General features: G+C 42.1%; 3 protein-coding genes and 2 non-coding genes across 8 annotated transcripts; 4 read left to right on the top strand and 1 right to left on the bottom strand.

The window, feature by feature from the left end:
* The first annotated feature begins 213 nt into the window (after positions 1–213).
* On the top strand, positions 214–13,710 carry csnk2a4 (casein kinase 2, alpha 4 polypeptide). 3 transcript variants are annotated; one of them, XM_076750237.1, is made up of 13 exons: positions 214–347; positions 3,041–3,308; positions 3,403–3,514; positions 3,950–4,051; positions 5,934–5,984; positions 6,287–6,346; positions 6,565–6,648; positions 6,919–7,029; positions 9,959–10,060; positions 10,536–10,636; positions 10,782–10,930; positions 11,029–11,118; positions 12,080–13,710. In XM_076750237.1, the coding sequence occupies exons 2-13, from the start codon at positions 3,208–3,210 to the stop codon at positions 12,196–12,198; spliced, it is 1,182 nt and encodes a 393-aa protein (XP_076606352.1). In that variant the 5' UTR covers positions 214–347; positions 3,041–3,207; the 3' UTR covers positions 12,199–13,710. The 3 variants fall into 3 exon arrangements, with proteins under 3 accessions (XP_076606352.1, XP_076606344.1, XP_076606335.1); XM_076750229.1 differs by having other exon boundaries at positions 215–347; positions 2,998–3,308; XM_076750220.1 differs by lacking the exon at positions 214–347 and adding an exon at positions 4,198–4,260 and having other exon boundaries at positions 3,068–3,308.
* On the top strand, positions 6,044–6,181 carry LOC143339732 (small nucleolar RNA SNORA57). The gene has a single exon (XR_013079370.1). It is a non-coding gene; the product is annotated as a small nucleolar RNA SNORA57 (small nucleolar RNA).
* On the top strand, positions 9,300–9,437 carry LOC143339726 (small nucleolar RNA SNORA57). Its single transcript, XR_013079369.1, has one exon. It is a non-coding gene; the product is annotated as a small nucleolar RNA SNORA57 (small nucleolar RNA).
* A 1,433-nt stretch (positions 13,711–15,143) lies between the features above and the next one.
* On the bottom strand, positions 15,144–22,721 carry slc2a10 (solute carrier family 2 member 10). 2 transcript variants are annotated; one of them, XM_076747955.1, is made up of 6 exons: positions 22,382–22,721; positions 19,540–19,616; positions 17,135–18,409; positions 16,792–16,914; positions 15,511–15,646; positions 15,144–15,416 (listed from the first exon to the last, which is right to left on the bottom strand). In XM_076747955.1, exons 2-6 carry the CDS (start codon positions 19,541–19,543, stop codon positions 15,320–15,322), a joined length of 1,635 nt encoding a protein of 544 aa, XP_076604070.1. In that variant the 5' UTR covers positions 19,544–19,616; positions 22,382–22,721; the 3' UTR covers positions 15,144–15,319. The 2 variants fall into 2 exon arrangements, with proteins under 2 accessions (XP_076604070.1, XP_076604077.1); XM_076747962.1 differs by lacking the exon at positions 22,382–22,721 and having other exon boundaries at positions 17,135–18,405; positions 19,540–19,591.
* Positions 22,722–23,884: 1,163 nt separating this feature from the next.
* On the top strand, positions 23,885–25,366 carry tp53rk (TP53 regulating kinase). The gene is made up of 2 exons (XM_076748788.1): positions 23,885–24,124; positions 24,682–25,366. Exons 1-2 carry the CDS (start codon positions 23,902–23,904, stop codon positions 25,167–25,169), a joined length of 711 nt encoding a protein of 236 aa, XP_076604903.1. The 5' UTR covers positions 23,885–23,901; the 3' UTR covers positions 25,170–25,366.
* Positions 25,367–25,459: the final 93 nt, after the last annotated feature.

Below are 25,459 nucleotides of genomic sequence, written 5' to 3'. Positions count from 1 at the left end.
CTAGCTGTTTGGCTTGTGATATACAGTGCATAATAAGTGTTAGGACAGTCACGTATTAATGTCGTGTTCGCTCTGTACTCCAGCATAATTCCACATTGAAGTGAAATCAAACAATGACAGTAAGGTTCAATTTCTTGCCGTCAGGTTTAATGTAAGTAGCTTGTCCCTCCGCGGCCGCCGTTGCAGTACTCAGGGACGTAGGTGGCGGTGGTCAGCCATATTGTCTCTGATACAGCAGAAATCACTCACTAGCACAGACACACCGGCGACGGAGGGAGGCGAGGATCGTTGGCTTGACGAAACTCAGCTTATTGGGAAGCATTTCGGTCGTCGAATTGGTTAAGGGGGTAAATATCCACTCCAGTGTTTCTCTGCTGTTGATAATGCAGACTCACTTTCTCTGTGGAGTATAGCATGTGCTAACGTTAGCCGGCTGAGGTTAGCATGCCAGCTACTTGGGCCCGCCTTGAGCTGATAAGTTAGCAGCACCCTCTGCTTACACGGAAAGCCATTCCACACGTATGATCTAGCTTTAGTTAGCTAACTAATACGATGTTGCCTTTTAGACATCAGGAAATATAACTAACCTTAGCTTAATCAGTGCCAGAAACCAAATTGAAAGCATCTTATAACATGAACGTTACATCTTTAGCTGCTATGCGAATGTCGGCATAACCCTAACACTTAGAATGTCGCATCATTTGGAGTAAATCACAGTGTAAACGGCAACGTTCAACTGAAATACATAAGTTTTGTACCCATAATTGGGCCCGTCGAGTAAAGTCGGAACTGATGTGAAAGCTAAAGTTTAATTGAATTTTGTGCTGATTGGTGCACTCAGCGTAAGCTAACGCGACCTATAACGTTAGGTGGAAGCCGAATGGGGGTGTTGATCCTCTCGATCAGGAGAACGTCTTCATTTATGTTGCATGATGGCGATGTCTTTGTGGATTAGAAGCTAGCAAACATCTGTTATCAACGTTAACGTACAATTCGCCCTTGCTTTTCTCACCGGAAGTAAACGACAACGAGGCTATGGCGAAAGCAGTCGGTATTATTGGGTTACGCTGGCTAACTAAGGTGATAACGTATCTAATGATGTCGGGGTTAAGGTGATCACAAACGCGCGATAACCAAAGATTTTACATGTCAAACAGGTAAGTTAGGATGTTCTGTTGCAAGCTGCTCTGTTAGTATCCACGGTAATATAATATAAATAACAAGTAAGTCATGAAATAAAATAGCAACGGTATGATTCGGATATCACGGGGTAATGCAACAACGCATGCGACTTAAAGAACGGCAGAAAATGCGCTGTGAAATTTAGCGTTGAGAAGCGACAAACTCCAGCGGGTAACTTTGCTGACGACCACTGATCCATGTCAGGCTGTACAAATTTCTCATTATTTTGACACGTCGGCCTCAGATAACCTGTTTTCGAGCGGCCGAGCACAAAGCCACATGGGGTTTAATATTTTGTTAGTAACCTGGTTCAAATTAAATTTTGTATAAAGTGCAGATTAATGTGTGAGCTAATGTAGCGGTTAGTGGAATAATTCAGTGTAGGTAAAGGACAATTAAAATGAAGCTGCATGTTCACATTCGACTTGAGATCTACAGTAAATTACTAGCAACTCTGTTTATTCGGTAACCTACACCTAGCTAAGACAGATGCAGTCTGATTCAGTAACCCTGCAAGAAATCCTTACATTATGAAGGTTATTATGGTCACTTTATTTTGAAACTGTCAAGAGCAGTGTTGATCATTGTAAAGAATGTAGTTTGGATGCTGGTGGACTTCATTTCATTACACAGAGGAATTTCTCTTAACCAGCCTACCGTCATTTATTTATTTAATATTACATTATATACATATATATTATCTATGGAATAGTAATAATAAATATTACAAACTCCTCTCAGTTTTAACAAAACCAAACTTTTCAATCTTCAGTGTAGGAGTTGTTGCAGTACTGTTGTAGTAGACTGCATTTGGTTTAGCTTGGTGTACCTAATAAACTGGCAACTGTATGTACACTGTCTAATCCAAAATGGAATTAGTACACCAGTCAGGACAATGAAGATAATTTCTTATCCCAGGTTTGTAAAAATGCTGTATGAATGTGGTATAGTTTGTGTGTGTCATAAGGTAGCATTTCAAAGCAGATACTGTCCCTGTTTTCTTTTTTATTTCACACATATATGGAAAACCTTTTCTGTTCAGTGTTCCTTACTTGACCTGGGCTGGAAAGAGATTGAAGTGTTGAGTTACTCTGGTGGTTCTATCAGTGGTGTGCCATTCAAAGAATGGATTTGGCTGTTTGAATTAGATCAATAATTGCACAGCTTATCTCTTCCTGCTGTAGTAATTCAACAGGTTGTCAATACTCTTGGGAGTTTGTGGTGATTAAAACGCTTTGTAAAATAAACACTGTAGCCTATTTTGGTCACAGCTGTATGGTCTCTACTTAAAGATCACGACTGTAGGCAAAGGTTACAGCAAATTTATGAGCTTTGGCTTGAAGCTCAGCTCCCTCCTCACCTCAACAGTCTAGTACAGTGACTGTGTATGCTAATCTGCCTGTTGATCTCAGGCCCCATCTTAACTCTGACCAGTGAACAATTTTTGAGTGTCTGCCAAATGACTAATTGTAATTGTAATGTATCTGAAGTAATCATTCCAACATGGTCTCCCATTCACTTTGTGAGAAGAACTTAAACAATAGTGGCAATTATAGAGTTTGTTAGCTTTAGCTAGTCTTTCACCTACCAGCTCACTGTTTTCATTGTCAACAAATGATTTTAGTGGTACAGGGTTAGAGGAAATCTGACAGCTCTGATACATGTATTAAGACAATTTTAAACATTGCCTTGTGTAAGTTTCTCAGTTTCTTATCATTGTCAGTTGATGCGATTTACACCTGTTATTAGCTGTATAAATCAGAAATTTAATTTGTCTAATCTTTAATTTCCTCTCTTTCCAAACTTTTTTGTAAGCTGTCCCACCGTGCCCCTGGTGGCCCCTCCCCCCCATCCTCAGGCGAAGCCCCCTCCCCAATCCCCTTGCCCTGTCAGGATCAGCCCCCCTCATCCCCTACCTTCCCTCCTTTTCCTCCCTCCCTCCCTTCCTCCCATCCGTCCTCCCTGTACTCCAACTGTCCTCCGTTGCAGTAAGGTCTCCCCACCATCTCTGCCAAGCTGTCGGACATGTCAGGACCCGTGCCTAGCCGGGCCCGAGTGTACACCGAGGTCAACACTCATCGGCCCAGGGAGTACTGGGACTATGAGTCTCATGTGGTTGAATGGGGGTAAATATCTTGTTGACCCCCACACAACATTTGCAGCATGCTGCTTGACGCTTCAACGCAGCTGATGTTTGGTTGTGATTTTTTTCTGTTACAGAAACCAGGATGACTTCCAGTTGGTACGGAAGCTGGGGCGTGGCAAGTACAGTGAAGTCTTCGAAGCAATCAACATCACCAATAATGAGAAGGTGGTGGTGAAGATTCTCAAGGTAAATCTACATAGAGAAAGAGACCTTGAACAAGTCAATGGCTCTGAGTTTGCCATAAGCGCCGGCTGTTGGCCAGATGGCTGGACATTAATACATTTCCTGCCAATTACTTTATTACTGTTTTTCCAGTCCCGCCACTATCACCTTTTAGATCGGCAGCTCCCCTCACAGTCACCCCTGACAACTTGTGTCTGCCGAAGATCATTGGAGATGCACAGAATTTCCCATAAATGTATTAATATGTGGTGGCCCTCCACAATATCAACATTGCCTGCACTGATATATTGATTAATTATGATTTTTGAAGCTATGCATCCCACTCTTGCTCTCTCTCTCTCTCTCTCTCTCTCTCTCTCTCTCTCTCTCTCTCTCTCTCTCTCTCTCTTAATTCTTTAATTCCATCTTACTAACTATCCCTCATCGTTTTCCCTTTAGCCTGTGAAGAAAAAGAAGATCAAGCGAGAGATCAAGATTTTGGAGAACCTGCGTGGAGGTCCTAACATAATCTCCATCATCGATATTGTGAAGGACCCTGTGGTAAGTACAGTGTATTGATTTGCAAGAGCACTTGATTCTTTGGTCATGAGTGCAGCAGAGGCCTTGTTTGTGTTTTCCTGATGACATGATTTGCATTTTATAAAAACAAACTATGTTGTTCTGAAATATCATTACTGTACCAATAGCGTGGTGGGCCCACCAGCTGTGCAAGCTTATCGATTTCACTTGGGCTTGGGAAGTATGTGTCTGTAAGTACATAGTCAGCTTTGGCTTTAAGTTAGATAGAGGGACCTAAGCAGTTACACAGCCTTGTATTCCTGTGTTGTGTCAGAGCTCTCTCCAAAGAATGGAAAAGATGTTGTGCTTTTATAATGGTACGCAACTGCCACCATACTAAAATCTATGTTGTTTTATGACTTACATGCTGAATTTCATTTACGCCATGTGCGTTTTTCCTTCATTGTTCATTATAGTAAGACTTGAACAATTCAGATTGGGCCAAAAACATACGAAGAGGCCAATGAAAGCACCGATCCCACCCACTGGTGCTCTTTCACACTCTAAAACCCAGAGTCATTCTGTTCTTTGTATTTACAGTTGACTGATTTTTGTATGGACTAGTGAAATAATTGAAAAGGAGATGTGTAGAAGTGGAAAAGGAGACAGAAAACTTTAGAACACCTGTCTCCACAGGAGATGATTTGTGGAGTGTTTGATGATTGTTGCTGCTGTGAAAGGCAAATAAATCTCTTGTTCGATTAAATAACCAGGTAATTCACAAGTTGTTTGTCAAGGAAAATTGCCAATATTTGTTGTAGCTTCACAAATATGTGGTTTTGCTACCGCTCTTTATTTAATATTGTTATCTAAATATCTTTAGGTATTAAACAGAAAAAAAAACATTTGAATATGCCTGCATGGACTTTTCATCAGCATTTTTTGCTATCGTCTGCCATTTGTATCGTCTGTCCTTTACAAACTAAATGATAAATTGTAACTATATTTGACAGATGTGCAAATAATGATAACTGTTTTAGTCCTAGAGTGGCCTACTTCCCCGTTTTTAATTGAAGCAACTGGGGAGAGCCCTGATTTAGGAAGTGCGCTTCACCAGGCATTTAAACTAGCTGCTTGACAGAAAATAAACAGCTGACCACGCTGATAATTGCTAAATCGAAAGGCATTCATAAAGTAAAAATTCCATAAGATTTTTTGCTTTTCTCTATTGGCATCTTTGTAAATTAAATACCTTGTTTAAATACGCTTTGATAGTTGCTCAGATGGACAAAGCAGTTTAAGACGTCACCTGAGTCTGGTGATTTTTAGAAGCCCATCAGTAGAATATAAAACGATGAATAGATAAAAAGGGGGAGTTGGTTGGTTAGTTGCAGCTCTAGTTCACACTGTAAGCAACAAACCACCATTTGTTGGGTGGGGCCAGAGACGCATGAATGGTCAACAAATATGAAGTTTTTCATCAAATAACAAAACAAAAGACTTTGGTATCTTACTGTGATGTTAAAAAAAAAACTGAAAATCAGAATTTAAAAACGGTCACTCAGAATGGCTGTACTCCACCTCATCAATGGTGAAAACGGTCAGCGTGTTCATGAGATCAAGCTGAGAGAAAGTGGAGTTTGTGTTGTTTGATTTGCCAGAGACCTGCCTGGCAGAGTTTCCTCGCTTACTCATGTACAGGAAATGGAATAGACATGTGTAGACTCGGCTGCAGTGTTGCTCACGGTGTGACTGCCTGGTTAGTTCATACAGTGTTAGCATTAGTGCCTTAAGCTTATAGCTTGTTGTTGCTGTGTCAGTCAAAGAGAGGTATTTACCTGGGCCCAGTGGTAGATATTGATGGTTGAGACTGCAGCTTATTAAATACACAACCTTGATTTTTTTTTTGTGTTTTTTTTTTCAGTCCCGGACGCCTGCCTTGGTCTTCGAACATGTTAACAACACAGACTTCAAGGTAGGAAATAAAGCTTTTTCTTTATTCTGTAAAACTTTTTTGTGTGAAATTATTAAAAACCTCCTTTCTTGGCGTACTCGTTGTTTTTCTGTACACGTGTGTGTATGTGATGGAGGAATATAAAAAGTCCAGTGCTATGTCTTCGGTGCCAGAAAGTCACCCATCTTCTGGTTCTATCCTCAATCACTGGCACATTTGCACAAGTCAATATATGTGATTCGTCACTGTTCCATGAATACATGCTGTTTCATAAGTGCAAGATGTTATCAGAAAAAGCCTAATGTCTTTGTTTTGGTCTCCAGCAACTGTACCAGACTCTGACAGATTATGACATCCGGTTCTACATGTACGAGATCCTCAAGGTGAGTCAACAATGGTTCATCTGCCTTTCAGATCATAATCCATAACCTCTAAATGTCCTGAGGGTGGTGAAGCTTTACTTCCTGAAACACTACAACAACATTGTGTGTGTTGTGTAGTAGGCAGCATCTTCATCATCATCTTAATCTGTAATCTGTTGCTGTAGGAAAAAAAACTTTGTGACCAATGGATAACAAGGTCCCTCTGCTCTTGTCTGTAGGCCCTGGACTACTGCCACAGCATGGGAATCATGCACAGAGATGTGAAGCCACATAACGTAATGATTGATCATGAACACCGCAAGGTGAGTGATTTAAAAAAAAAGTCACGGTCTCCCCAATCTCAGCCAAAACACAGGATTTCTAATAATAAGTAATAATAATCTAAGTTTGATCATTGTTGCATTTGTGTAGCTTTTTGTTTGACTGTTATTTCTCTACTCCTCTACCTTTTCCCCATTGTGTGCTTGGATTAATTAATTAATTCAGGAATAGTGACAAATAAGTAAATGTTCATGTACTTAACAATGTTGAACATCAGTACGCACATTGTAACACACATTCTTTTTCTGTAGTTGCGCCTTATTGACTGGGGTCTGGCCGAGTTTTACCACCCAGGACAGGAGTATAACGTCCGAGTCGCCTCCCGCTACTTTAAGGGACCCGAGCTCCTGGTGGATTATCAGGTACAGCTGTGGGATAGAATGTTTCGGTGGATTTAGCATTTTAAGTGTCTGATGGGTGTTAGTGACAATCTTTCTGTGATGCCCTTTGCTTTGCATTGTTTGAGGTTTCTGTTATTTGTTAACTCTGACCGCGAAAAACTGTAGAGGTCTGACATACTTATAGGACCAGTTTGTAGGATTCAGTGCCATCTTAGTGGTGTGGTGGCAGACTAGAACCAACTGAATATCCCTCACCTTACCCCTTCCTTACCAAACATGTAGGAGAACCTACAGTGCTGGCGAAACTCACAAAATATATAAAAGGTGCGCTCTAGAGCCAGTGCTTGATTTGTCCGTTCTGGGCTAATCTAGAAACAGGTGGTGCAACATGGTGGACTTGATGTAAGGGGACCCACTCCCTTTGTAGATAATATAGAGCTCATTCTGAGTTAAAGAAGTGATTATCCTACATGATATTCCATTTCTGTCATATTCTGGCAATATAGACCCCCTGAATCCTCCACACCGGTCCTTTCAGTCGTTATCTCTGGTGGAAAGAATTCCCTCTAAGCACAATTTGAATTGTATCAAGAGAGACTGAAGTTAGATTTCCATATATCCTTCTATTTAAAAAGTGAATCTTTTTAAACGAATGTGTCGGCTTGGACGAGCCCAGAGGTTCTTGAACTGAATACTGAAAGTGCCACATTGGATTTTTATTCACGATCAGAGGTAGGATCAGTTGATTGTAACAAAATGACATTTAATCTGTTAATTAGCATCACATCTCTTGTGATTGGGCCAGCATGAAATGGAGGGAGAAAGAGAGTTCGTCCATATTTACGTCTCAGACATATTCTTACAACTACATTCACACTAGTCGTAGAAACTGTATGCTAGAAAAAATGAGGCACATTCTGTGTCTGCGATTTAGGAGCTGATAGCTAATTCTTCGGTGTAACGTTAATGTGTGAATGCAGCAGCAACGACACACTCTCAAGTAGTTGTCATGACAACAACGTCAGCAATAGGGAAATGAGCCACACTAAAACCACATTCATCTGAGGACAGGATCGCTGTCAATCATCTCCAGTGACACTGTTTATTCAAAGTCACAGCTTATTGATCAATAGAAAGTTGTTGTTTTTTCTAAATAGAGAACGTTAAACTTCATTACGTATGAATGCGTCCTTATGTCAATGAAAACCTCTTTGAGATCCCAGGAAGCAAAGTACTGAGTTGGCCAATGAAATCATATCCAAGTGACTCCTTGAATAATTCGTTCCTGTAGAATGGCTGAAGTATGACTTTGACGTTTTGGCTCATTGCTAAAGGTTGGAGAGCTAATCTACGATCACTCTCAGGATTTACTGGACCTCTTCCACTGGTTAGTGACTAGATGCCCACATTTTCTGAATATGTTCATATTCCACAGGACAGATGTGGCCCACGGGCCATCATTTGACTTTCGCTGAGTCATGGCCTGGGTGTGCTGGCTCGCCGTTCGATCCAGATCCCGAACAAGGTCCAGCCTTTGACAAGCCCTGGGCTAGACTATTCAATGAACAAAACAACTGTTACATTACGTTTTGTTACGTTTCATTGCTGCTGCTTGCTGATAAAGCACATGCACATACGGCTGGTTGCCGTAACGTCAATGAGCAAGAGAGATTAGACATGGCCAAACAAGCAAATCAGGTCTAATGACAGTGACAACAATGAGTCGGAGATACAGTCTGAAGGCTCGTGGCTCCAGCCGAAAAAAGAAAAACAAAAAACAAAAATGTTGAGCGTTCAGGCCCGAATAGAAAGGCAAATTCCCCTGACTGAGGCACGTCATTCTAGATGCGGAGGAAACATGTTTTGCCCACACTGGTAGAAGGACTAGATTCACCAGAAGAGCAACGAACATGAGAACCTCACTGAGCACACTTGATGACATCATTCTTTGTATAGTCTATCAATTGTTTTTATGCTCAGGAAGCACAGATGATCTTTGACAACCATTTCGCCCATTTGTCTGGGGGATTGAAATCTTCCAGGAGACGTGGGCTGGCATCAATTCAGGGACAGTGCTGTACAGTTAATGTTACTTTATAGATGATAAATGTTCCAGTAAAAAATGTCCACCTGGTTCGCTACCTTCACGCCTTACGACAGATTTATTTGAGACTTCCTAAAGACATTATTAGAATTACTTAGAATTATATTTTATCCATGTTGACAACACAGACTGTAAGGTCGGGACTAAAGTCTTTCCTCTGTAAAACGTCTGTGTAAGATTATGGAAACCTCCTTTCTTGGCGCACTCGTTGTTTTTCCGTACACGTGTGTGTATGTGATGGAGGAATATAAAAAGTCCAGTGCTATGTCTTCGGTGCCAGAAAGTCACCCATCTTCTGGTTCTATCCTCAATCACTGGCACATTCACACAAGTCAATATGAATGATGAACAACAGAATCCCTTACAAATCAAATTCATGACATTATACATTCTTTCTGTATGAATGGCGTGGTTTCTGTATGGGTGGTGAATATACACAACATTAGAAACCTTTTTAACAGTGTTGGTCCTCTTTGTCATGGGGTGCACCGAGTGACTGAAGATTTCATGATGACATTCTTACACTTATTTATAATGACACGGCGGCGATGGATGTGACTGTGTGCCACAGTCAGCTCTATGTTGGGGAAACACTGGATTTATTGAATCTGGGTTATATGATGCCACTCACCCTGTGAATCTTTGGTATTTTCAGAACCTGCTGCTGTTGCAGGTTCAAACAAGGTCACATGCTTGTTTCTGATTGCCAGAGGAAAACTCCCTTTTTTCTTTCTAATCTTCATGATACGTTGATCTCATTTATGGAGCTGCTTCACAGGGAAGCTAGATTTTTCTGCCATCATCCTATCTGTGCTCCCCTTGAGACCGATGCTGTGTCTGTTTCAGATGTATGACTACAGCCTGGATATGTGGAGCTTGGGCTGTATGTTGGCGAGCATGATCTTCAGGAAGGAGCCCTTCTTCCACGGCCATGACAACTATGACCAGGTAAACACAGAGCAGGGTTGGTTGATAGGACAAACATCTCTACTGGCTGCTGTCAGCCCCCTGCCTTCTGCATGTGGACAGACTGTGGCTACTTTACACAGTTCTCTTCATTGGAAGATCAGCTACATTAATGCTCTCTTCTTAGGTATTTTTTTCCATGATTCATCAACCACAGGTTAATGTTGTTAAACAGCATTGACATGTATGCACTTCTTATATTAATCTTTATTAATCTTTACTAATCTTTACTGATGCTGCTGTATTCTGAAATTTCCCCTCGCGGGACAAATAAAGGAATATTGATTGATATGAAATGATGGTTCTGGCCACAGAAATGTTCCCCTTTATGACCTGTTGACCACCCAGTCTTTCCTGTAATCAACAAGTCTGGTGTGTTTGTAGGTTTGTGTCTGAAATGCTTCAGTTTGTCGTATAGAGCTGACAAAGTCTTTGCTCCTTGTTTGTGCTCCTGTAGTTGGTGAGAATAGCCAAAGTTCTGGGGACTGAAGACCTCTATGACTACATTGACAAGTACAATATTGAGCTGGAACCTCGCTTCAACGACATTCTGGGAAGGTGAGTGCTGTCACTGCAGTCACATGAAGATGATGATGATGATGATAATGGTGATGGTGATGGGTGTTATGATCGTGTTATGATGGCTATATATTTGTCCACCCCCTCATTCGATGAGTTTTTGTCTATTTGTCTTCCCCCTCAGGCACTCTCGGAAGCGGTGGGAGCGGTTTGTCCACAGTGAGAACCAGCACCTGGTGAGCCCTGAGGCTCTGGATTTCCTCGACAAGCTGCTGCGCTACGACCACCAGGCCCGGCTGACAGCCCGCGAGGCCATGGATCACCCTTACTTCTGTAAGCCCAGCCGGTGTTCGTTTTTCTGTAAGAATGGAATCATAGTCAGTAGTAGGAATTACAAAAAAGTGATTTCTTTATTTTCGTTGTTCCCACAGTCCCCATTGTGAAAGATCAGTCTCGTGTGGCTGGATCAGCCAACCTGCCCAGTGGGAACACAGCTGTTAGCACAGCCAGCATGATCACTGGTGAGGATGCGCATATGACTTGAAATTATTGTATATTATGTTGTATTATACTGTCCTGCAATCTACATAAAACGTTTCTGAACTCTTATTACATTTATTTAGCTAATGCTTATATCCAAAGCGACGTAAAATAAGTGCATTCAATGATGTGGATATGACCCAATAATATAATTGCAATAGAAAGTGCATCATCTTAGTCAGGTATGCTGAACTGCTACAACTGCTGCTTTTAGTGACAATAAGGACAATGTGTTTCTCAAATCAGATCTTTAAGACAGGCTGTCCACACTTTTTTTGTGCAAGTGATCAGATCGGATTTGTGTCCAGACATCACAAACCTATCTACATGGGTTACTGTGGTAACATCATTGGAGCCTGTAAAGATGTATGCCAGAAACACGGCTTTCCAACACGGAAGCATGAGAAATGATCCATCAGCTTTCCCTCTAAACCATTGCACTGTCAAGTCACGGTGCAGAAGACGGGTATTCTCTGTGGTGTCCTCCACACCGCTCAGCCAGTGGCTGCATGGATGAGGCTCAGCTGCTCTGATGCACCTCTGTCATTGTTGTGTTGCGCTGTGAGTGATGCCAGAGACACTTGAAATCCAATTTGAGTGGCCACAGCGTCTGGACCGAGACACATCCTCAGAAATCCAATTGGAATCACATTTCAACTTCTAACGTCCCTTTGCTGGACTGCTGGTTACCAAACCATGCACTGAGTGATCTGAGAGTTGCTGCATTACTCCTTAAACGATGCACGGCCTTTTCAACAATATTTACTTTTAGCTTTGTTTTTATCTATATGTTGCTGACTGAAGCCAGTGATTGTTTTCTACCTGCACCCCCATCTGCAGTTTCTCCAACATGTATGAGTTAAAGCCATTTTGTGGTCTCAGCAGGACTTTCTAGATGGGCACTTGTGGTCGATCACGTCTCTCTGACTTCTCCTCCCTCAGGTATCTCTGCCTTGCCAGCCTCCACTGCCCTGGGTCCTCTCACTGGCTCTCCGGTCCTGTCTGCTGCCACCAATGCCCTGAGCACCCCGGTGCCCGCTGCTGCCGGTGCCCCGCAGTGACACCCCACCCGAATCCACACTCAACCCCCCTCTCTTCAATCTCTCCCACCTCTACCACCGCCCAGCCCAGGATGGGGGGGGGGGGGGGGGGGGTGTCTAGACAGGTGCCACTCTGCCAGCCCTCACCACATCCAACCTAACTCAGTGTGACGGCGCCTCACCGGCCTCCTGGCTGGAGGATGCAGTCGACTAAGAAAAGAAAGATGTTTTTTCCGTTCCTTTTCCTCCTTGAATGAACGTGTTAACCTGACATCTGAAATGAATGTTCTGTGTAACTGAAATATACAGGTATTCCTTTCATTTTCCCACAAGCCGTAGTGAATACAAAGGGGTGTGTGTTTGTGTGTGGTGAGTCTGAGAGCGAGTGTCATCCACGGCTGATTCGGGGTCTCAGCAGCCCCCCCTGTGTGTTTTAGTGTGGATTGTGAAGGCAGTGGTCAATAAGTACATCAGCAGAAGGCAAAAGAAAGATGTTGGCCATCAGGACCAAAAGGAGCACATCCTGTATAGTTTACTAATGCAGCATTGTCAAAACAAGACCTGATGAGAACACTTAATTTACCTCCCCGGATGAGTCTAAACACCCTCCAGATCACAGCATTTTGGAAGTGTTTGGTGCTGTTCTGTGCTCCAGGTGTATGTGAACACAATGACACTTCAACACTTTCTCTGCCTGAATAGTTTTGTCTCGCCTTTCTTACCAAACCAGATCACCAGTCTTCTTTTGATATGCGACTCCCTGTCACGTCATCTGTTGTTAATTTGTTTTGTATTGAAATGTGCTGGACTGCTGAATATGGTTCATCACCATCAAGAGGTTTGATTGACTCTAATGTTGTACCATGATCTCTTAAGAAGCCAGGTAAGGTTCATTCAGGTTCTCAAAGAAATGGTTTCTCAAACGTGCTGCTTTCCAGTTCCTTGAATTACTTCAAGTGGCTTTTCTTGAATTACTTCAAGACATAACCAAAGTTTACTCGGTTGGAAGAAGAGACTGACCAAACCTAGTTTTGTTTTGTGGGAGTTACTCATGGAGATGCTGTAATGCAGGTTGACAGTGTGGGTGAATAAGATGGTAATGTGACACAATAATCATCTGCAGGTGACTAAAGTGCTGTTAGTGTTGGAGGAAAGTCGTGTAGTGACTTGGTAAGCTTTGTGACGAGTATTACAGTTGACTGGCTTTCACTAACGTGTTGAGGGAAGTATTGAAGTTCAAATGTTGAATAGCACTTGAAGGGTAGAGTTTTCCCCCCCAGTGTTTTAGTGCCAGAGTTTGAAAGTGTAAGTTTTAGACCCTGCTGTACATATGCATCTTTTTTTTTGTTTTGTTTTTTGTTTTGTTTTTCACTTCAAAACCTGAAAATGCAAATAAATCAGAACATGTATACATTGACCTGAAACGGAGCAGTTTGAGTCCCTACATCACTGTATATATTTTTATGTCCTTATGTAGAAGACTAGTATTTGAAAATATTTGTGTAAATAAACACGTGTTTTATTTATCAGGTACATCTGACTGATTTGTTTGTCATTTTCATATAGACCACTCAATCACATTTTTGAGACAATAATGCTGCATTTTTACTGACTTTGACTTCAGAGTCTCCACGAGTTTCTTAACGCATCTTTTCTGATGCCAAATGTACATGGAGTTATCGGCTGCTGCGCTTATTCCTCCTGCCCATGCTGGCAGCGAAGCTTCCAAGTGTGACACTAAAAATGACTAAATTTACAGTCATTCTCAACAACAACAAATAAAGCTATTCGGAGACTTTCGCAGTCAGAGTTAGACAAATGAAGTGGATGTTGTCCAGTGTTAGTCTTTTTGGTGCTAAATCATCTCTTTGTGTTTCACTTGACCGTGTTTAAAGGTTTACTTTGTGGTGAGTATTGACAGTAAGGATTATTACAATGACCCAAAACTTTAAAGGTACATATGGACATGTCACTAAAGTATTAAGATCAGCTTTGAGTATATGAGTATATCTGAACCTGTCCTTTAAAAAATTACTTTCATATTTAGCCCTTCAAGATTGCAACGTGACAAACGTGAAACACTATAAATATTAAACCAAGTTAGAATTTGGAGCTGCTATTAACCCCAACTACTGCTCAAAAAATGCACACATGCACTGTTTTATTTAGTTTTTGGCGTTAAAATCCATCCATCCAAAATGTCACCTTAGCAGCACTGCTGGGTAACCAGTTAACCCAGTAGGAAACTCCCCTGGGGCCACAGACATTGAGACGCCCAACAAGTCCCAGTTTCACTGTTTCAGTTGCTTTTAATTAGATGTAAATTTGGGTGGGAATTTGCATCACTAAAGTGCAAAGTCATCCTGTAGAGGGGCCCTGTGTCAAAATAATACATTTTATTCATAGAGTGCTGTTGAAGATACCCCCGAACTGTTTGAGATTGTGTAGTCTTAACACAATGGATTTGCTTAAATAAATGTCTTGAATCACAAACTAACTGCACCAGTGCAAGGGAGGATACCTGTGAGGGAGAGCTGGTTGTTTATGGGGCTCTTACATCAGGAGGCTTGGAAGAAACAGCAGCCCAACAGCTCCCTCTTGCCATGCTGATACAAAGCACCACTGTGTAACATCCAAGGCTCTGTGAGACCATTGCTGTTTTTGTAATTTTGTAAAGATATGTCACCAATTTTACTTTTACTATTTTACTTTTTCTAGATTACTTTAATCCCAGTGGTCAAAGGCTCAGACAGGTGGTAAACAAATCCACAGAGTGTAAAGTGGATTACTTCTAAGCAAAAATGTGAATGAGCACACCCAAAATGTCATTTACAAAAGCCTTCTGCTTTGAGAAACTACAGGAACTGACGAAGTTGTAATAGGAAGGTCTAAGTTCTAAAAATGTTCAAATGCCAAACAGAATGTTAGTTTGACAGCTGGCGTGAGTGAAACACACCACACACGATCACACTGAAAACACACTTTATTAACATGCTCCATAAAGAAACCACACATGTATTTCAATATTAAGAGAGACAGAAAAGAAAACTAACATGATTTTTATGTCCGTTGTCTATCAGCAAATTCTTGTGTGTGTGCAGTATGTTAAGTGGTGCCTGTCACAATGCTATCATCAGTGTTATCACCCTGAGGTGCTGACTTGACAGTGCACTCTCTGGTACTGTGGGGAAGTGTTTCTCCAGCTGATGATGCTGCAGCACTCCTTAGTCTGGTAGAACCTGAAAAGCAAGGGCAAAGAAATACACATCAGCGCCTCAGCATGCATCATCTGACACGATGACGTGCATTTTGTCAGATGAATAGAGATCCTGCCTGTTTAAACGAAGCTCCTTGTCTATCTCCTCCAGAGTCTTCCCTTTGGTCTCTGGTATCATGAAGAAGAAGAAAATCCCTGCTGCCACTGCAGTCACCCCGTACAGAAGAAACATCCCCGACAGACCAATCACATCTGTTGATTAAAAGCACAGGTCACTCTCTGAAGTGAGGAAAAACATGCCAGGAATTCTAGCCATTGCTTTGAGAGTTTTAAGAAATTCATCAATTAACCAAATTCTGCAAAGTTATCTGATAAAATTATTTTATGGCCAGAAGAATGCATTTTTAAAACCATTCAGATAGAAATAAGTACAACAACAGTACAATAACAGTCTAATAGTACAGTGAATAAGTGGAATTGCTAGTTATATTTTCTTACAAATAACCATGTAACTGAGTTATAACATGGACTTAATATTCAAATTCTGATAAATTTGTTTTTCCAATTGTCTTGTGTTCGTCCATCATATGCGATCGCACACACAGTCATCTGTATTCTGCTTCATCCTTTACATTTAGAATTTTGTAAGTAATTTAGAGACGGCTCTCATTAAAGCTGCACTTGTTGAATTTTTATATTAACAATGGATCACATGACTATTATGTATAAAGAGTCTCTCATGTAGTGACAAACCCACAGAGTTATCACCCAGCTCTGCACTGCCCCTCACCCTTCTGCAGTGTTTTAGCATCTTTCAGCTCGTTGCTTTGGTTTTGTGGCACGGTGCGCTGCTTTACTGTTTGGACTGAAAGGTGGTTTTGCTGAAAAAGCTGTACACTACGCAGCACCGAACAGCTGACACGCAAAGCTAGTGAGAAGCTGGTGAACATAGTGAAGTCATTAAGCAGCTGAAGTATTTTTCTCAGGAGTTGATAACGAAGCTAAAGGAGAGTGAATATTGGACTTATATAGCCTTAACATTGGACTAATAAATGCTGAGTAGCTCTGTGTCTGCTGGATGTGTAATTCTGTCTAATTCTTTTCATTTAACACATAAGGCTGGATATTGACGTTGGTAATCAGACACAGACAGGACAAACAGGACTTTAACATTTTGAGATGTCCATCAATGAAAAGCACAAGTGTAATAAATGACTTTGGCTGTGCCCATGCGGATGTTTCTGGTTTCAGGGATCTGGTGTTTTTATTGCTGACTCTGTAGATTACTGGAAATGTTAATGGAGCAGAGCCATCATGAATATTATTAGTTACACTTGCACCTTTCTTACTGTGATTACTCAAAAGGTCTGCTGTCAAAAGAATGGATGGAAACTCACCGATAAAATTTAAGAAAGTGAATGTGACCAATAGGTTGGCAGCCCAGTTGAAGCAGTTGGTGAATGCGAATGCCCTTCCTCTAACAGCAGCTGGAAATATTTCACTCAGTAGAAGCCAGGTCACTGGTCAAAGACAAAAAAGGTCAAAACACTTAATTTCCCAGCTCTACCAACCCACCAGACAAGCTGAGAAAAGGTCTATGTTGAATAACAGACAGTAAAGCCATGTGGGGCATCTTTGCATGCTAGCAGCTCCAAAATGTTTATCAACAACAATTCAGAATAAAATGTGCTATATCAATCTAATATTAAAAAAACACCCATTTTGAGTAAATATACAAACTTGGTCCAAATCCAGCAGAGTATGCACTGACAACAGCCATCATACACACGAGAATGATCCAGTTCACTACTGTGCCATGATGTGTCCGTCTGGTGTCTGGTGTCCCTCTAATTTCATCAAGTACGACCTCTTCACTTTGTGTGTTGTAATTATGGAATCTTTGGCTCTCATCAGAAGGCGTGTCAAAAACCGACCAATTACCAACAGCGAAATGAGGTACTGAGGTATGTGTTCTGTTAACGCTGAAGACCTCAGAATTACAAGGCCTCTGAGCGTTCATCACAGAGTGTCCACTGAGGAGTCCGATGGTTATCAGACTCAGTGCCATAACAGAGCATCCGCTGATGAGCAGAGGCCTCCTGCCCACCCTGTCTGAAAAGATGGTGGCGGTCAGGGTAGAGATCACTTTGACGAAGCCCAAGCCCACAGACGCCAGCACTGCCGAGGCATTGCTCTTAAACCCCACTGAGCGGAAGATGGTGGAGGCGTAGAAGAGCACGTTTGGCTGACCTGTGAACTGCTGAAAGAGCACCAGACCAAGACCAATGATAGTCCGGGTCCTCATGTTGTCTTTACTCTGGAAAAGGTACATGCTGTTGTACTGAACTTTCTTGTCTTCTGGGCTGAAGCTGCCTTTTGAGTCACATGCTTCTTGGTTTTCAATGGAGCTCATGAGTTCTCTTTCAGCTTGAAAGCAAACCCTTTGGCTTAAAGATTCGTTAGTGCTGTATGGAAGAAACCAGATGGAGACCAGTTGAATCAAAGTCGGTGCTATGGCCAATCCAAACATCCACTTCCAACCCCTTTTAGAATCAGACAGGATGTAGTTTGTGGCATAAGCTCCCAGGATGCCCACAGTGATCCCAGCTTCGTACAGTGTTACGAGGAAGCCCCGCCGGTCAGGGGTGACCATCTCAGACACAAAGATGCAGCAGGACATGGAGGATATACACATGGCAAAGCCCACTATGATCCTGCCCACCACCAGTGCAGAGTAGGAGCTGATGAGCAGGACCAGGCTGCCAGTCAGGATCAGGACATTGCTGAGGAGGATGGACTTCCTGCGGCCCTGATGGTCGATTATGCAGCCGCCCATGATGGATGCCAGCAGAGCTCCTATCAACAGAGAGCTGACCAGAGCCTCCTGCTGGACACATGAGAGCCTGAACTCTGCCCTGAGCTGCAGCAAAGCACCTGAGATGATGCCCAACTCATAACCAAAGACCAGACCACCCAGCATGGACACCACAGTGGCCAACAGGAGGATGGAGCTACCTAGGAGGAAGGAAACATGCAGATGTTTACCTTTTCAAAAGACTCACACATTTACACACCAACATAATCTCAATGAAAAGTGAAAATATGCATTTTTATGCTAATGTTAGAACTTCATGGTGTTTTCATCGGAACCTTGAGATTAATACTTTGCTGTGAGACTGTCAAATCCACCATCTGAGCGACAGCCAGGACAGAACTGCCACTAATACCACTAATGGTCGACTCCAAAAAATCTGCAGCTCCGTTAATATCCATTCAAAGAAAGAAATACAAAACCAATCTTTTTTTCTAAATAGGTCTAAATAGCATATTTTATGGGCTATCATAGCTTTGGATGATGTCATGGAGCCATGTTTTTCTACAGTCTATTGACTTAAAGTGTAACTGTGACTATCTAACATGACTGAATTTATATAGAACAGATTTAGCCAACATGAAAATCTACTTCACTTCTAAAGGAGGAACCATTCATTCATCCAGGATATACAACACAAGGGAAATCACTTCTTGACTGAGAAATAGATGTAAGTTAGCTATACACACATTTATGTTTCATATTATGCATGATCCTTTAAAAGTAAATAAAATAAAGTCTGTTTCTTACTGTAGTTCACACTATAATACTGTAGTTTCCAAATGAATTATACACATTAATCTCTGCAACTGCTCCGCAGCTGCTCCTCATAATAACCTGGGAGTCTTTCATGTGCTGTGTCTATTGACAGAAATGCAAATGGTCAGACTGAAATCCAAATGGAAGCTCCTGAATCTCAGCGCTGATGAAACGTTACCCCGTCTTCTATTCATATGCACAAAAATGAAGCTTAGAACAGTTCCTTTACTGACTGCAGCTACAATCCATCTGTACAACCTGACACAGAATGTCCTTTTCTTTGCACATTTGATTGATTGATTTGAATAGTTTTATGATTTTTAATGCCTCTTGATGACCTGAATAGACACAAAGTGTCAGCAATCAGCAGCTAAAATACTGATGTATGGGTATCTGCACAGGTCCCACTGTTACTTACCTTATTTTACATCAGAGTAAACGCAAAGACTTTGCAGGCTAACACTCCTTACATAACTGCTTTACAATGGACAATCAGTCTTTAAAAACAACTTACCCATTTCTTCTCTCTTGTTACGTGCACATTTCCATCAGGCAGGTCAGGTCTAGATTCATTTCCTTAGAAGACATCTTCTGTGAATTATAAACAAAACAACATAAGCTCCAGATGCCGTGGTGCTCTCCTGGTCTGACACCCACTGGGAGTCTTGTGTCCTGCTCACAGATAAGACAAGGGAGCCCACAAGAGCCTGTTGCAGCCCTGTCACCGTGACAACCATCTTGTTGATTGCCATGATTTCATTAGCGAGTCCACTTGAGATGGGCTCAACAAACACATGGCTGCGTAGTAATCAGTTAGCTTGTTTAGTCTTAATGCCAAATATCCCATCTCCTGATAATGAGAGAGCAGCAGGGAACTCAGTGTGTGCCTCTGAAACCACAACACGAGGAAGCTACAGCAGTGTGGTGACAAAGCTCAGATTTCAAAAGAACTCTCCTCCACAGAAATGAACTGGGAGAGGTGGAAGAGGTGAGGCAAAATCCAGAAGACGGTCCTCGATTCTATTTGTGGTTCAGTACTGACTGCACTTATTAGCACATACAAAAAACACTCAACGTATGGACGAGCACACAGAATCTCCCATTAGTAGTCACTGTGATGGTTCTTATTAGTTCATAGCTCATCATAGTTCAGAAATCAGACAATTTTAACTTGAACAGAGAAACTGATCCTTGTGTCTCTACAGCAGCTTTCAACTGACTTTAAAATGTATTTGATATCTCAGTTTTTCTAATGACACTACACTTCTGCAAAGTTGGTAACACTGATGACATTATTAGAGATAGACTGTTGAAAACTCCCTGCACAGCCACAAAAAACATTACACAACTGTTCATGGAGACTTACCTGAACTCCATGTTCTAAACTACCAACTACTAAAGCCGTAAATGACCATGATCATAACGTCACTGTCAGGGCTTCTAGAGTCTGGAACGAGCTTCTGTGCAGATCCGGGCAGAGAGGACAGTCTCTTTGACATGTGCTAAAAATGTACTTTAAAGCAGAGGCAGAGCCAGATGTTGTAAACATTCAGGCTTAGCCCAAAGCTTGGGGGGTCTGGGGACATGCTTCCCTGGGGAGATTTTTTTCCCCCATTTACAGTTGCAATATGCACTATTTTTCAAGCCACTTCAGATGACGGAATGCCTAAAATTCATCATCAATATCTATAATTATATTCCTGAAATCTAAATTTTGGCCACCTCTATTCATATTTAAGGTATCTGCACCTATATTTTGTGTGTCATATTAGCACTGACATCCCTGATTTGAGGTGACTGGAGCCGTGAATAAACAACTGAAGTGGCATATCGGCATGTTCAGAATTTCACTGGCTCTTCAAAGCGTCAGTCATCTGCAAACTCTATTGTGACTGGCTCGATCTTCACACGGAAGAGGAGAAGGAGGCCCTTCTGTTCAACTCAGGCTGGCTTCTCTGGTTGCTTGGCTTCATGTGGCAGATCGTGATCAATCAAGTCAGGTGTCATTTGAAACGCAAGATTCCACAGAGTAACTGGAGCCAAGATGATGCCTGTCTGTACGTTTGTGCCAATAGACTGATAACATCAGTCTGCAGTTCGCTGGATGCTGATAATCCTTAACTACTTTCTGTGGCTGGCGGCTGAGGTTGACTCCTCACGAATAATTTCCTTATGTTCGTAACTGTTAATCCATAAACTGGTCGGGTAGCTGATGAGCAACCTCGCTCACAGACTGTGAGACGACTGAATTAGACACAACACACATACCATAACAACCCCTCATGACAATGTTAGGACCTAGATATGGTGACATTTCCCCAGTAATAGAACTTTGCTCCATTGATTTGCCTGTTCAGTCAGAGAGTGAGGGGAAATTCCACAAAATTAAAGTTTTTTCAAAAACCTAAAAGATTTCAGGTTTTTGAGAAAAATTCAAGGCTGAGGCCCAAGAACAACCCCTCCAGCTCCACCGGTGCTTTTCAGTGAGCCTGACAGGTTATTCAGCTGTTCAGTGAACAGCTCTTTCATCCAAAGTTTAAGCCAACATGGTCGAGAAATGAAAGTACTCTGAATAATGGAACGACTGAACAAACTCCAGCTGATGTAGACTGTGTGATACGGCTGAAAGCTCCACAACGAGAAAGTCTGTGGACCTTCAGCTTTGTTAACTTAGATGATTTTACTCACTTAGCTTTCTATGTCTTCCTATGTATTTATTTTCTTTTTATTGTGATTTTGTTGTATTTTATTTTATTATTATTCAAGACCTCATTGTTTAAACAGTCTGGATCCAGATGTTCTCACCACTGATCACTGGACTGACTCCAGAGAGAGAGTACAGATGGAAAACAACTAAATATGAGTTATTGATGTGTGACGCTCATGCTGTTGGAGGATTATTTACATTGATATCAATGACAGTGAAGCATCCCTGATAAAAAAAAAAGAATCACATCCCGGGACATTCCTTTGGTCAGTTTGCTTTCAGGCTTTTTTGAGACAACTAATCATATAGTTGACACTGATATAAGTGAGCTCTTCTAAGTACTCTGGGCTGTGTTATGTCTGTATGAAAGGCTGCAGAATGGAGCCTGTCAGTGTTATAATATGGACTTTTTATTAATAGTACTGATGCATTAACATCTAAGCAGCATTTCAATGCTAACTGCTGTATTTCTAGATAATATAGCAAAGCATCATATTTATGAGCTGTTTTTAAGTCGAGTTTGATGCGTACTGTAAAAGAACTCTTAGCTGCTGTCAGACAAATGCAGAAAAAGCAGAATATTTCCCTCTGAACTGTTTTGCAGTATAAGTATGAAATGGCACAAAAATTGACCTACTGATAAATGTACCTGGTCAAAATCCACCTCTGCGTCTGCCTGAGCAGACAAAGACAAACAGACTGGGTCCCATCGCCTTTACAGGTCCGTGCAACTGCTCATGGTGTGAACAACAGCCCGTTATCCGTCGACCGTCCAGGAATGTCAGCTGCTGTTTGGGCGCACGCAGCAGTCTGTGATGAGCCTGCACGCGCTTTCTCCGCCTGGGAACTTGGTGGTTTTCGGCTGTGAAGCTCCGCGAGGAGAAATGGACTCACCGTGAGACGATCACGCAGAGATGCTCCTGGAAAACTTCGGGCCCTTCAGGAAGTGGTTTCTACGTGGCAGCGGTGTCAAATTCTGGAGGAGAAACTTCTTGACGAAGTTTTGACGCCAGAGGTCGACAACCATCAACCGTCCAAGGAGGGGGAGTCCCAGAGAGGACGCAGTCACAGCTGCAGCTGGGTGCACGACCAGTGTCTGGTTTTACTGGGAGCTCCTTTCATGTACAGATCATCACGAGTGAAAAACTGAGCAGTCACTGTGTTTCAGAACTGACCACAACTGTGCTGTTTGAATTTAACTGTGTACATTTACTCAAGTACTAAAGTGCAATTTTGAGGGAGGCCAACTTGTACTTCATTTGAGTATGTCAATTCCCTGCTACTGTTTACCTCCACTTCACTGTATGAAGAGTCAAATGTTACTGTGTACTTTTTACCCCACCACATGTCTAACAGCTGTGGTAGCTTTTTAGGTTAATATTTTAAAATAGCAATAACTGAATGTAGGACTCGCAGAGTATTTTTACATTTTATACGTCTACGTCCACTGAGGTAAGAGATCTGAATACCTCCTCCACCACTATATGACCTGTTTTGGCAAATACAATACTACATAGTCTTAATGGTGATAACAATAAAAACAGTAACCTCAGAGGTAGTTGAAGCAGCGTTACTGTCATTTTTTTTAAAAGTATGTATAAAAATAATCTTCATAATTTATTGGTTATTCTGAGGTGACAGTCTCTGTTCTTTTGTTTCTGTGTGAGAGGTCAGAGGTCAGGGTCTCAGCTACAGAAGAGCACCTGTGCAGCTGGAAGGCACTCAATGCATTGCTAAAGAACACTTCAGGGTACCAGCGTGAGCTTCAGCTGGAGTTTTCCATCATCCCCTCCTTCCTGTTCCGATAGCCAAATGCATCAAGATACTTTATGGGATGAACATCAGTACCTTAAACCACAAGGGTGTAATCAAAGAGTGATATTAAGTGATTAATTAGTTACTTATACATAAGCATCTTGCCTCCTAAAAGTAAGGATCTTTAGGGAGCGTTAATTTATATAAACGTGTGTGTGTGTGTGTGTGTGTGTGTGTGTGTGTGTGTGTGTTGATTTGGGGAAGGTTAAAGGAGGACTAACTAGTGAAGTATTTCTTTTGGTCACGTCAGTGTGACGTTTCCCTCTTTTTACGTGTGTTAGCCGCTAGGTGGCAGCCTGTAGAAAGCAGAGCAGCAGCAGAGCAGAGGAGAGGAAGAAGCAGCAGGAAGTAAACATGGCCCAGGAAAAGAGCATGGCGATTCCTGAGTTCCTCGGTGAAGCAGAGTTATTAAAACAAGGGGCAGAAGCTCGGGTCTACCGGGCACAGTTTCTTGGAAAGCCGACCATTGTGAAAGAAAGGTTCCCGAAACGCTACAGACACCCATCGCTGGACGAAAAACTGACACACCGCAGGACGGTGCAGGAGGTCCGCTCCATACTGCGCTGCCGGAGAGCAGGCAAGTCTAACTGAATGAAGAGGGTTCGAGTAAAGGAGCTTAACTCAGCCCCAGCTAGCCTGAACACAGAAGTGTTCATTACCGCCAACTGTGCTGGTGTTGCACCAAAACCTGTGACCCGTCAAGACTCTGAGACATTAGAGGGTGATGGGTTGACCAGGTAGAGAGGAGTGCTCAACTACGGAGCCCGGGTGGTGTCATGGGACGAAGATCTGTCAAGAGTACAAATTACTGTTGTTGTCTTTTGTCCTCTGGCATCTCCCGGGCACAGACCTCAATTTGAGTCATTTTTCAAAGTTAAACTACATATTTGTGATGAGTTTTTTTTAGGTTTCTGTCTTCATTAGGAGTCAGTGGTCTTTCGGTCAGTCACTCGATCAGTGTTTACAAACACATTGTTGGTTTTGATCTTTTCATGAGATTCGTTGGCAATAGGAAAATATAAGATAATGCCTCGCGGATCCTTTATTACTAGATTTCTACATTTAATTAGTTGCTTTTGTGTTTTTAGAGCCCAACACAGCATTCTTTGAATCAGACTCTTCTCTTCTCCTCAGGCATACTGGCCCCAGTAGTGTATTTTGTGGACTACAATTCTCACTGTATTTTCTTGGAGGAAATCATGGGTTCCTCGACTGTGCGTGACCATATCGCATCCATTCAGCGGGCTAATTCCTGTAAGGAACCAGAGCTGGAACGGCTGGCTGAGAGGGTGGGTCAGATCCTGGCCAAAATGCACGATGAGGACGTCATCCATGGAGACCTGACCACCTCCAACATGCTGCTGAGATGCGGCCCGGAGAACGGGGAGTCCGACCTGATCCTCATCGACTTTGGCCTGAGTTACATCTCTGCTCTGCCAGAAGATAAGGGGGTGGACTTGTATGTGCTGGAGAAGGCCTTCCTCAGTACCCACCCCAATACAGAGGCATTGTTTGAAAAGTTGCTCAAGAGCTACACAGCATCATCCAAGAAATCATCAGCGGTCATTAAAAAGCTTGACGAGGTTCGATTGAGAGGGAGGAAGAGGTCGATGGTGGGATGAGGATCCTTGCTGTGTACAAGAATGAGCCTCTCTTGAAATTGTGTTTCTAAGAACACGTTATAGTTACTAAGCTGTTCTTGTGCGAAAAAGACTAAAAGTAAAAACATCATTAAATGAAAACTTGTTTTGTAATAAAATCAAAATAGTTTTTTCCTTTTTTTGTAAGTCTGATATAATAAAAAAGATGATCTCTGTAATGACTTTTGCACATTTTGCATCAGTTCACAATTTTACATCCACAAAAATGTCACAGAGTCAGACTATGCAATTATTAGGGGAACACACATCAG

This window comes from Chaetodon auriga, chromosome 2 (assembly GCF_051107435.1).
Source record: "Chaetodon auriga isolate fChaAug3 chromosome 2, fChaAug3.hap1, whole genome shotgun sequence".
In the NCBI taxonomy this organism is placed as follows: Eukaryota; Metazoa; Chordata; class Actinopteri; order Chaetodontiformes; family Chaetodontidae; genus Chaetodon; species Chaetodon auriga.
This window is presented reverse-complemented; position numbering and strand designations above follow the sequence as displayed.

What these genes read in the sequence shown, in the direction of transcription:
- csnk2a4 (XM_076750220.1), top strand. Translation starts at nt 3,208, where the DNA reads ATGTCAGGACCCGTGCCTAGCCGGGCCCGAGTGTACACCGAGGTCAAC. An exon ending in TGGTGGTGAAGATTCTCAAG is followed by an intron (nt 3,515 to 3,949) that starts GTAAATCTACAT and finishes TTTTCCCTTTAG; the next exon opens with CCTGTGAAGAAAAAGAAGAT. An exon ending in TTAACAACACAGACTTCAAG is followed by an intron (nt 5,985 to 6,286) that starts GTAGGAAATAAA and finishes TTTGGTCTCCAG; the next exon opens with CAACTGTACCAGACTCTGAC.
- slc2a10 (XM_076747955.1), bottom strand. An exon ending in CTCTGCTGGATTTGGACCAA is followed by an intron (nt 16,915 to 17,134) that starts GTTTGTATATTT and finishes GTCTTTGACCAG; the next exon opens with TGACCTGGCTTCTACTGAGT. An exon ending in CACTTTCTTAAATTTTATCG is followed by an intron (nt 15,647 to 16,791) that starts GTGAGTTTCCAT and finishes TTTAATCAACAG; the next exon opens with ATGTGATTGGTCTGTCGGGG.
- tp53rk (XM_076748788.1), top strand. Translation starts at nt 23,902, where the DNA reads ATGGCCCAGGAAAAGAGCATGGCGATTCCTGAGTTCCTCGGTGAAGCA. An exon ending in ACTGCGCTGCCGGAGAGCAG is followed by an intron (nt 24,125 to 24,681) that starts GCAAGTCTAACT and finishes TCTTCTCCTCAG; the next exon opens with GCATACTGGCCCCAGTAGTG.